This window comes from Neocloeon triangulifer, unplaced genomic scaffold, assembly GCF_031216515.1.
Source record: "Neocloeon triangulifer isolate White Clay Creek 2 clone unplaced genomic scaffold, ASM3121651v1 ptg000002l, whole genome shotgun sequence".
Classification (NCBI taxonomy): Eukaryota; Metazoa; Arthropoda; class Insecta; order Ephemeroptera; family Baetidae; genus Neocloeon; species Neocloeon triangulifer.
Window position 1 is genome coordinate 4,229,678 of NW_026775545.1, and position 11,711 is coordinate 4,241,388.

The 11,711-nt window shown below is 36.4% G+C and overlaps 2 protein-coding genes across 2 annotated transcripts; both read left to right on the forward strand.

The window, feature by feature from the left end:
• Positions 1-365: 365 nt before the first annotated feature.
• LOC132202320 (centromere protein J) lies at positions 366-9,011 on the forward strand. Its single transcript, XM_059629165.1, has 15 exons — positions 366-392; positions 582-749; positions 807-913; positions 971-1,258; positions 1,316-1,555; positions 1,614-1,878; positions 1,940-2,046; positions 2,117-2,314; positions 2,374-2,392; positions 7,029-7,249; positions 7,409-7,558; positions 7,624-8,135; positions 8,192-8,419; positions 8,476-8,671; positions 8,725-9,011. The coding sequence occupies exons 2-15, from the start codon at positions 590-592 to the stop codon at positions 8,866-8,868; spliced, it is 2,835 nt and encodes a 944-aa protein (XP_059485148.1). The 5' UTR covers positions 366-392; positions 582-589; the 3' UTR covers positions 8,869-9,011.
• A 257-nt stretch (positions 9,012-9,268) lies between these two features.
• Positions 9,269-11,477, forward strand: LOC132204548 (CDP-diacylglycerol--inositol 3-phosphatidyltransferase). The gene is made up of 5 exons (XM_059633127.1): positions 9,269-9,501; positions 9,725-9,859; positions 10,161-10,314; positions 10,366-10,529; positions 10,589-11,477. Exons 1-5 carry the CDS (start codon positions 9,459-9,461, stop codon positions 10,747-10,749), a joined length of 657 nt encoding a protein of 218 aa, XP_059489110.1. The 5' UTR covers positions 9,269-9,458; the 3' UTR covers positions 10,750-11,477.
• Positions 11,478-11,711: the final 234 nt, after the last annotated feature.

Genomic DNA, 11,711 nt, shown 5'->3' on the forward strand with positions numbered 1-11,711 from the left:
ACTACGTAGCAAGATTTTTAACACTTCCATTAGATCCACTGTTCACATAAATTTACAACCACTATTTATTTTATAGAACACGGAACGGGAGTTAAAAAAAAGGCATAGACACCTATAGCAATAACTACAGACTACCCTCTCACTCTCGTCAGGAAACTGGAAATCGTAAACAAGATCCGCTCCGCATTGCATGGCATGGCCCTCTGTGTCATGAATTATTGTTTTGCGACTTGCGTGTCTTTGTCCGTCTCCCGAATCCTCCACCAATGAGAAGCTCGAGTTTCTTCAGATACTAGATGCTTATTGGTCGATCTTTTAGCGCGAACAGAAGAAGAAAGGCGGCAAAGTGAACAGGTAGCCGGCGTCAGCTGGAGAGGAAAACACAAACAAAGGTTCGCTGTTTTTATTTCTTCAAAACTATTTTGTTTGCCTCGTAGACTTATGCGATTTCCGGAGCTGAGGTTGCTTAAACCCATCAACCTCCTTTTAGTCGCAACATTTTCCAATTCGTAATAGAAAATTGTGTAAAATTTCAGCCTTTTTTGTTGAATAATGTTGATTCAATTCAATTTGTTTTGTAGGTTTAGTCATGGCAAAGCAATCCTCACTAAACGTTTTGGGGAAATTAGTAGACCTCAAGCAGTGGCAGAGTCAGCAACACGAAAAACTTGTAAAAGAGCAAGAAAAGCACCGAGAAATTCTAGTAGAGGAGCAGAGCAACAGATTTCAGCAACAGCTTCAACTTCTTGGTAATTAATTGCAGCGTTTCCTTCTGCTTAACATTGCCATTGTTCTGCTTTCCACAGACCAATCCAGAGATTCGGTTTCACACGATGGTGACTTATCTAGTGAAGAAGAAACAACGCCAATCAATCATACAAATGGAAACATAAGCGTTGAAAACGATGACAGGGTAAAAATAATTAGCCTCTTCTTATTTATGTACTTTTACATTGTGCGCTTCTTTAAGAGTTTTGCAACTTTCCCAAATATCCAAAGAGAGGAAGAAACAGCTGACAGCAAACCTACGAAGAAAACATTTTTGAAGAGAGGCGAAGGCTTATCTCGATTTCGAATGTCTCACGATGACATGGAAAATCAACGAAAAAGGATTTTGGCCAGCAAAGGCAAGAAGAAGCCTGGCACTGGTGATGCGTCTAGCAAAGAACAGAAAAGGAAACTGCCTGAAAAGGTGACGAACCCTCGAAAGAGAGAAGTGAAGTCGAATAAAATTGACTCAAGAGCGAAGCCTGCACAGGTGTGTCATTTTACGCTCTAATTTTTAATAAAGTTATTTACAATTTTCCTCCTACAGAGACAGATTTTAGTGCCTCGAGCACCTATCCCTCCAACTCTTAAACTGGTGCCACCCAAGAAAAATCTTTTTCGTGAGCCGAAGGTTCATGAAAAGAAAGCAGGCGAAGCAGCAAAATCAGTGACTGTGGCTTTGAAAGAGGACAAGTCTAAGATTAAAGAATTGCCATCAAAAACATGGAGTACAGTTTTGGCCACAGCACCTGCCCAGATATCTAGTTCTTCTCCAATGAGAAAATTTGTTAGTTTTTTGTAATCATTCAAAAATATATAAATTTATCAAATATTTTAATTATTAGATTGAGCAAAGAGAGTTGAGGGTATTCGAGCGCATGGAAAAACTTGCAGACGACTCCAGCTTTTGCTCTACGTCTTCAACATATGCAAGATTTATAGAAGGTGGTTACATCAGTTCTGTTCAAAACACACCCCAATCTTCTCCAGTCAAACGACAAAGTCAGTCACCATTGGCTTTGGATCCGCCAGTACTTGCACCAAATCCCACCGTAGAAAATGCAAAGGCTCTTCTTCAGCAACTGGCCGCTTTGAGATTTGGACTGGCAGGTGAGCTACAACAAAATTTATGAAAATAAAATTTCAAATAAACATATTTGATAAATTTTAGAAGATAACAGAGAGTTCTTGGAGAATAATATTAACTTAAACGAGCTTAAATTGGACTTGTCTGGTTTGCAAAGTGCAACCTCAAGCGAAGATGAAGATTCACATCATGTAAATATCTTAAATCACGTTATTAACTATTTTTTTTTTTTTTTTATAAATTTATCTATTCCCTCCATAGGAAATTGATTTGACTGATGAAGAGTGGAGCAAAACAAGCAATTCAAGTGACAGCGAGACATCATCAAGTTATTCAGCCTATGCAAAAATCATTGAGTCAAACAAAAATGGGAACCATGAAGACCTGGAAAATACTTTGGTTGAAGGAAAAGATAATGAGAGCGTTGCATCATCTGAAGATGGAATTGAAGTAGAGAAGGTTGTGCATTGTTTCATTGGTCCTGATTGATAACTTAATGTTGGAAACTGAAATTTTAGATAGATGATGACTATAAGCTTACAAGGTATGCTCCCGAGATGACACACGCCGATTTTCTTAAAAATTGGTGTGAGGCACGGCCGAAGCGCATGTATCACGGGACAATGCTCACTTTTTGCCCAATTTTCCTAGGGGCTGCAGGAGGGGCGTTTTAAAATTTAAAAAGTATGCAATCTCTTGACACGTATGTTTCGCATGTTGCATACATTTCATATCTCGCAATGCTGAAATTATAAAAAGTCAAAAATTAAAACCGCTTTGAAAATTCTAAAAATGGTCCGATTTTGATGAAAATTCATTTCTAGCATCTCCTTCATGTACCCAATCGAATGATGTATCAAACATACCTTTCCGGCAAAGTTTTGATTTTCTCAAAGAGGTCGGGAAAATCGGCAATTGCGGAAAAACGACTAGAGGAATAGTTTTGAAATTTTAGGGGTGTCTTGCCAAAAATCCAAGCTACATTCTGGCTATTTAGACTTTCTGCTGTGGGTTGCATACCCTCTGCAAAAAATAAGGTAATTTTTTACTTCGCTTTTCCGGAAAAGCAACCAGTGCTGGAAAGTTAATGTTGACAGACGAAAGATTGGAAATGTAACCAAGTTTCAGAATTGCTTAAATTTTTGTCTTTTTCTCCCGTAGAAGTCGAGTTATTGAGTAAAACTTGGACCCCTTATGAAAATGGGTAATTTTCCGGAAAATAGCAGGTATTGTAAAATTACGTTACTATTATGTTCAAGATCTACCCTTCCAGCAATTTTCAGATTTTTATCTCCACGCGCTATATTTTTTTAGCACTTTTATTGAAAAAAATTGCTCGTTTAGGGTTATTATTAGAAATAAGAAATAATAACACTCGCAGTAAAAAAATTTATGAATAATTTCCATTCTTAAAAAAAGAACAAATAACAAAAAATATTATAAAATTTTTTTAAGTTATTCAATTTTTTTATTGTTTGATATTCAACATCAAAGAATATACTTTTTATAACATTGCATAGAATATACATTAAACAAAATCACTGGGAACAAAATTAGTTGCATTTTGTTACTATCATTTAAAACAGTCTTTCTTCTGAACTAGCTTGCAAAAGCTACTTTGCGTTTTCGCAGTAATGGAAATTCCAGAGGTGTTCAAAGCACAAGTTCATAAGACACCAAGCACACTTGATGAACCTGGTTTTGCAGCAACCATCTGCTTCACATGTGCCAGCGCCTTTGCTAAAGCAAAAAGCTGTTGGCGTTTCAAACACGGGAGGCCTCTCTTCTCCCAGGTAACCAGCTTTCCACCAACCGTATTGTATGGCCGGCTTAAATCTTGGGGCGCTGAATTGGTTCAGGGAAATAGACACAATCTTGATGATCGAGTTTCTTTCGTAGAGTTTAACTTGCAGACCAAGAGAAATGACGCGGTCAGAGAGCTTCCTAATGAAACATTTAAGGGGTCTATTGAAGTAGACATCTTGCGGCTGCACCCAGCCAGTCGTACCCGCAGGAATTTCTGTGATGGTCACTGTTTTGTTCAAAGGCAGGTTTTCCAAAAGCTCGTCGTCCCACCAACCAAACCACTTGTCTCGAAGAAAGCAGGACATCTCCTTGAGGTGCGGAATCAAGCACTTTTCAAAAAAAATGCCATTCTGGTGCTTGTGCATTTTGCCCGACTCTGATGCTAAAATTACAAGGTTTGGTGGACGGAACATCTTTTTGGTCACTGCAGGTCCAAACTTCCCTCCTTTTTCTTGTAGTATGAGAAGGCAAGGTGAATGCAAAGCTCCATCTGCAGAGGTGACTGGTAGAATTGTTGATGAATGAGTCAGTGCATGTTTGCTTTGAATTATCTGGAATTAAAAAATAATTTATTTAATCAACAAAGTATGCACAAAATTAATATGCTTTAAAAAATGAAATAGTAAGTTGTAACACTGGATATTAATAATTTTCAGTTACTAAATTTTAATGTCTAAAAGATCGAAGTAACAAAATGCGCTGAACTTATTGTAAAAATATAAAGTTAAAAAAATTAATAGATATCATATTCATAAGTTTTTGCTCTTAAAATTTCGGTTAAAATTTTGTTAAAGAAAATTTATTTTTAAGGTCATGTACCTTTGAGACATGCTTGGCGCCTCTTATGTCAAGGCTTCTACCAGTGTGCAGTTCTCTCACAAGACCCATATGATCAGCGTTGTAAGTGCTACTTCGCCCTACATGAGCTATGAGGGCACGTGTGTCATCGACAAATGCTTCTCCTTCCTTGACTAGATCATCCTCGCGCTCCATCGATGCTTTTGTAACAAATTTGGTTACTTTACGATCCACGATACCAAATCTTCTTTTGAAGTTGTAGATGAAGTGCCGCGACACAGTCAAAAAGCTGACGTTCTCTGATTTTGCAGCATCAACAGCCCATTGCATTAAATCACAGTCATGTATTATGTGGCCATTCTCGCGGGCATGGTCAAAACACCTTTTGGTTTCTGTAACACACAATAATTTAATATTAAAATTAATTTTATTGTGTTAATTAAGAAGCTAGTGATCATTATTGTAAGGGTAAACTGAATTTTATTTCAAATTTTTATAAAATTATTAAAATATATATTATACTTTAAAACAATTAAAGTTTGAAGTATAAATATAATAATATTATGAGAAATCATAGTGAAACATAGAAATTATACTTTTAATAAACACCAAATTTTGTTTAAAAAATAGCTATTACCTAAATAAACAGCTGCAAGTTTATTCAAGCGGTCACCTCCTTTTTCTAGCTGTTCTTTCCATCGGTAAAGTTGCTTCCTGTTCTTGACATACCTAAACCGATGTTGGACACTTTCAATGCTCCTCAATTTTCCTTTTGTTCCTTTCCAATAGTCTATGGCTTCTCTCTTCATATCCAAGCTTGCAACTTTTCCATCAAAATAATTCTGTTCCAGCTTTTCTACTTGATAGTCTTTATCCTCAACTTGCTCTGAACCTCTCTTTGGAAAAAACGAACTCCTCGTTTCCAGTCCATCTTCAAAAACATCAAAATCCTCTTGTGAATTGAGATATTTTGTGACATCTTCAAAGCTCTGGTTAGACGGAAGGTCACTCTCGTAATCAAGGGAAGTTTCAGTGCAAATTTGGTCCAAACATTTACCATCCGAAAGAAGAATATCTGTATTTAATTGACCATATTAATTTAAAAGATAAAAAAAATTTATATTAATACCTGTAAGTTGTTTTGCCAGCTCAAGCTCAATTTCTGTAGGCACTGTTGTCTTTGTTGAATCAAAATTGCAATCGCTAATTATTAATTTAATGACATTATGCACCGAAACTTTATTCCTTGACATTTTTATAATCCAACTATATCACATTATACAACCTTCTCTCTTGCCCTTACGGACCCTACTAGCAACAAAGGCACCAGTTGCAAGTGAGTAGGCAGGCGCGGTGCAGGCTTTGGAATGCGAAAAATTGCATTGCATAAATTCTTGTGAGCCGCAGGTCAGCGCAAGGACCATTTTTTCCAATAGTCGCACCGAAATATGTTTCAAGGGCGTTATAAATGCCCATTTAAAAAATTTTTATCAGAAAAAATGTCTAACAAAAATTGAGCATACAGCGAGGCCCATAAGTATTACGCCACTGGCGAACCCTTGATCAAATTTGAAAAATCTCGGCAGATTCTGAAAGCCCTACTTACAATTAATGCAAACTTGACTGGCATGATTAAGTTGTAATTTACAACTATAGCGAGTGTGTAAGCGAAAAAGTGTGAAACATGTTATGAGGGGTAATCTACCCTGCTGAACACGATTCTGGGGTCAGTTTTTTGATTTATTTCTTATTTCTAATGTTAACCCTTAACGAGCAATTTTTTTCAATAAAAGTGCTAAAAAAATATAGCGCGTGGAGATAAAAATCTGAAAATTGCTGGAAGGGTAGATCTTGAACATAATAGTAACGTAATTTTACAATACCTGCTATTTTCCGGAAAATTACCCATTTTCATAAGGGGTCCAAGTTTTACTCAATAACTCGACTTCTACGGGAGAAAAAGACAAAAATTTAAGCAATTCTGAAACTTGGTTACATTTCCAATCTTTCGTCTGTCAACATTAACTTTCCAGCACTGGTTGCTTTTCCGGAAAAGCGAAGTAAAAAATTACCTTATTTTTTGCAGAGGGTATGCAACCCACAGCAGAAAGTCTAAATAGCCAGAATGTAGCTTGGATTTTTGGCAAGACACCCCTAAAATTTCAAAACTATTCCTCTAGTCGTTTTTCCGCAATTGCCGATTTTCCCGACCTCTTTGAGAAAATCAAAACTTTGCCGGAAAGGTATGTGTGATACATCATTCGATTGGGTACATGAAGGAGATGCTAGAAATGAATTTTCATCAAAATCGGACCATTTTTAGAATTTTCAAAGCGGTTTTAATTTTTGACTTTTTATAATTTCAGCATTGCGAGATATGAAATGTATGCAACATGCGAAACATACGTGTCAAGAGATTGCATACTTTTTAAATTTTAAAACGCCCCTCCTGCAGCCCCTAGGAAAATTGGGCAAAAAGTGAGCATTGTCCCGTGATACATGCGCTTCGGCCGTGCCTCACACCAATTTTTAAGAAAATCGGCGTGTGTCATCTCGGGAGCATACCTTGTTAGTTCAGCAATGCACGTCAGACTTGAACAGTTGCAGAGAGAAGTTTTGGTTGTACAAGAGCAGCAGGCAAACCTCCATCAACAAAGAGCTGAGCTTGCAGGCGAGAAAGAAAAACTTGCAAAAGCACTGGAGGAAGCGGAAGAGCAGAAGAGGAAGTTCAGAGGCACCAAATTGCAGCAGCAATTTGAAAACAGAAAAGTTGATGAGCTGAAAAAGCAGGTGTGTTTAATTTAATACTGAGTCTAATTAAAAAATTAGCTTATATTTCACCCTTTCTGTCTCTCCACTTAACTGCTGTTGGAAATAGTGACATACGTAGCAGGAAGAGTCAGAATCCAATGACAGAGAGCTTAAAAATAATTATAAATTTTTTTCCAGCTGGAAGAGCTGCAAACTTTGTGGAAAGATAAAGAAGTTCGATGGGCGTCAGCACAAGCTAGTCAGAGAGCTCAATTGTGGCAGTTGTCGCAGGAAAATAAAAATTTAGCTCAACAAATTAAAGAACTTAAGTTGAATCAAGCTAAAAAGGTAACAAAAAATATTTTTTTATTTACAACTCTTTCGTATTAAAAAAATTACTTTGCTCACTATAGGTCCACTTTGCCCCAGTTAAATCGAAGACCAGCGCATCCGTAAGGTCCGTCTTAAAAAAGCCAGCAGAACCTGAAAAACCACCATCTCTCGAGCCAAGATACGACAAAAGCGCTGAGGAACCCGAAGAAGAAAACTCTCGGATAAATTGTGCTAGGGATTTGGATGATGCCCTCAAGTTATACCAACGCCTCTGCCCCAAAGAAGATTCCCCAAATAGCTCTTTGATGACTCCCAGATCAATCAACAAGGCTTATTTTGATATTTTTAACCCCAAAAGAAACGTCTCACCTGAAGCCCTGAAGTCAAAAGAAATTGTCGAAGTTAGGAAAGAAAAATTGGAACCAGCAAAACCAGAGAAGAAAACACTTGACGCACAGCGTAAACCTGTCTTCTCAGAAAGTATTGTACCAGAAGTCCTTTCTTATGAAGAGATGAGGCCTAGGTCTGTTTTACCTGAGCGTGTGGATCAGCCAAGCAGAGTCATAAATCCTACCACCACAGAGGCAACCAGGTATATATCGATAAGAAACAATTCATTCTCCGTAGATTATAACGTTAAGCTTTCAGCGACATTGTAAAAAGTCAGACTCATCCTGACGGAACAAAGCAGATCTGGTATTCCTGTGGCAACACTTTGAAAGTGTCTGCCGATGGTGCCCACAGACGGATGGTCTTTCACAATGGAGACGTGCAGGAGAGTTGGAACCGAGAAGGAATTACAAGATATTTTTATTCCGACAGCCGAGTTTGGCACGAAACATACAGCAACGGCACTCAAACTATCAGCTACCCTGAGTAAGACTGAATCTAGTAAAAGGAAAGGAGGCTTTCATTAAAAAAAACTATTTTAGTGGTCAGAAGGAGGTTCTAAAGAACGACGGAAGCAAAGAGGTCACATTTCCAGACGGGTCAAGCATGTGCATTGATTCTGATGGCAAACAGACGGCCAATTTGTGCGACGGTTCAAAACTTTTTCTCAATTCTGATGGCTCCAGTATTTTAGAAATGCCAAATGGTCTTCGAGAAATTCGAACCACAGATTCGACGGTATTATTCGTTACCTTTAGGTTTGAAAAATATTTATTTAAATCTCTTTGCAGACATTGCAGTACCCAGATGGAACAATTCGCGTGCAATATCCCAGTGGTCTTCTAGAGACAAAATATCCAAATGGTCGTGTTAGAGTGAAAAATGCTGAAGGAAAGCTCATTATAGACACTCATTGCCCTGTTGATTCAAAATGAATGATAATATAATTTACAGAGATTTTTGTTAATAATAGTTCTTCAACATATTGTACCTGAAACTTTACTATCTAAAAATTAAAGTTGCTTTGAGCAATTATTATTTTAGTTTTTGGAAAAAATATATAATTAAAGAGCTATAAAAATTTTAATTATTATAATTATGTTTTTAAATTTTAATTTATCCTGATATATGTAGCTGATTATTGCTGCAAAAATTTAATCAGCTAAATTTCATTAGTTGAAATACTTTCAAGCACTTTTGAGTTGTTAATTTTATGGATATCAACTGAAACTGAAATGCAGTTTTGCTCTGTCCTTTTGGCGCCCTTGGCCTTGATCTTTGAAGAGGGGCCAGCTGGAGGCGCTTGCGCGCTGCAGCAGCTCAATCGAACTTATTGTTAGGTTTTGTGTTGCACATAAACAAAGTAGTCAGCAAAGCCTCAACGCCCTCGACCACTTTTTGCTTATTGCATTAACCCGGATATCAGCCACCCTCGGTAGACGATTTCGTTTGCAAAAAGTAAATCCGTCTTCATTCCTCTCCGAGTTTTCGCCACTGGAAGTAGCAACTTTTCGACCGAGCCACGATGGAAGGAGAGAACATTTTCCTTTTTGTGCCAAACTTAATTGGTGAGTAAAAAGTCAGTTGCAAAGGATAATTTTGAATTCTTAAATGCTATCAGCTCTAAACGGGTTTGTGGAAATTTTACACAGTCACGTTTTTAAGTCTTGAATTGAATCTGACATGAGAGTCTAAAAAATTGTAAAATCAAAAGCCGCAGTTTTCCTTTCTCAATAAAAATCAATTTCTGAAATGTTTGTGTTGCTTACAAATTTTTATTCTCACTTTCAGGTTATGCCAGAGTAATTCTTGCTCTGATATCATTTTACTTCATGCCGACTAATTATGTCCTGGCCTCCTGGTGCTACGTGACCTCAGCTCTGTTGGACGCATTTGACGGACACGCTGCAAGAATCTACGACCAGAGTAATTTTTATTTACCAATTTTTTATTTTAGAAGGCTTCATTCCTTTTTTTATAATCCTAAATACATATTTAACTAAAAAAAATTAAACGATATTATATAAAATATATTAAATTTAATATTCACCAATCGTTGTGAACAGGATTTGAATTTTAAATTTGAAGCCAAAAAAGTTCACCTTTTGCTTAAAAATATTTCTTTGCTATTCATCAGTATTATTTGAATGGCTGCAAGTTCTTTTTCATATTTAATTTTCTTAAATATTAATTTAGGCGCAGTTTTTAAAAACTTTTAATTTTACAGGTACAAAGTTCGGAGCCATGTTGGACCAATTGACTGATCGTTGTGGCACCATGTGCCTCATGGTGACCTTGTGTCTCTTTTATCCGCAATACACTTTCCTCTTCCAGTTGAGCATGACTATTGATATCGCCTGCCACTGGATTCACCTCCACACGTAATTTTCTTATAACCATAAAATTTTGAATCTACAAATTTTAATTTTTAGGTCTCTTATGCAAGGCAAGACCAGTCACAAGTTTGTCGACATGGCTGGAAATCCGATTATGCGAATCTACTACACTTCCCGAACAGTTTTGTTCTGCATGTGTGCCGGAAATGAGTTGTTCTACGCCTCACTTTATCTCCTGCATTTCACCTCCGGCCCAATCGGTAAAAGTTAAATGCTGATTTTAGCACAATAATTTGTTAATTTTGATATTTTTTTCTAGTTGGTGAAATTGGACTGTTCAAGCTGCTTTGCTACGTGACCTTCCCAGTGGCAGTCGTCAAGGCGTTAATTGCCCTTTTGCAGGGTTACGTCGCTTGCCTAAACCTTGGCACCATTGACGTTAAGGAAAGGGAAGAAGCGCGCCAAGCCAAAGCACAATAATTTTAATCAAGATGGATTTCTTTAATTTTTCAAAGTTTTATTCTGGTCAAATGCAATTTATCAAAAGTTCCGAGGTATGCAATTAACTTTAAATTGTTTCTCTCTTGTTTATCAAAATTACAAAATTTGTTCATGTCTTGCGCCGTACCGAATAATTCTGGCGCAGAAAAATTAATTCTTAAAAATTGTGAGTTGGTGTCAAAATATTGATGTTTGTGAGTTGATTGTATATTTCTGTGCCAAAAAAAAATGTTAATTAGTCAATCGCGTACTTATGAGCTGTTGAAGAGTCAATAGAAGAAGAAAATATTGCACTGTAGAAACTGAAAATGTGAAAAAATAATTGTGTTAAAAACACAAATTTTGATATTTTGACGGTTTAAAAAAACTTTTGTTAAAATTATGATCAGATTTTGATTAAAAAAAATTGATGGTGTATTGAAGGTCTATAAGCTTGAAAAATTAATTATTTTTTTTCTGAAACTGATTGCTTTCCCTTTAATAGCACCAACAGCTTACTCGTATATAGTGCATGTGCTGGAGAGTAAGGATCAAATCGAATAATTCCACTTGCATTTATTGTGCTAGAGACTATCATAATAATTGAGGTAGTGCAAATATCTCACTCTGTTTATTGCACCAATCTAATTATAAATGTCGCCTTCAAAATTCCTCCCCCTTTGCTGTGAAAAATAAAATGTGGAGTTTGGATCATCCAAAAATGTCTTGATTTTTAAAATTAAACTGGCAAACAAGCCTCTAGATTCAAACCTAAACTAAAATAAAAAATTATTCAAAAGAAAAGAGAATCATTAAATTTTTTCTTATTTGAATATAATAAATTACAATAATTATTTTCTTAAGAAAAAATCTTCCTCTTTTGCGCCTTTGCATTATCGCAATATATTATCAAAATCAATATACGAAAAGTAAAATAAAATAGCGTAAAAAAGTTTTCTTTA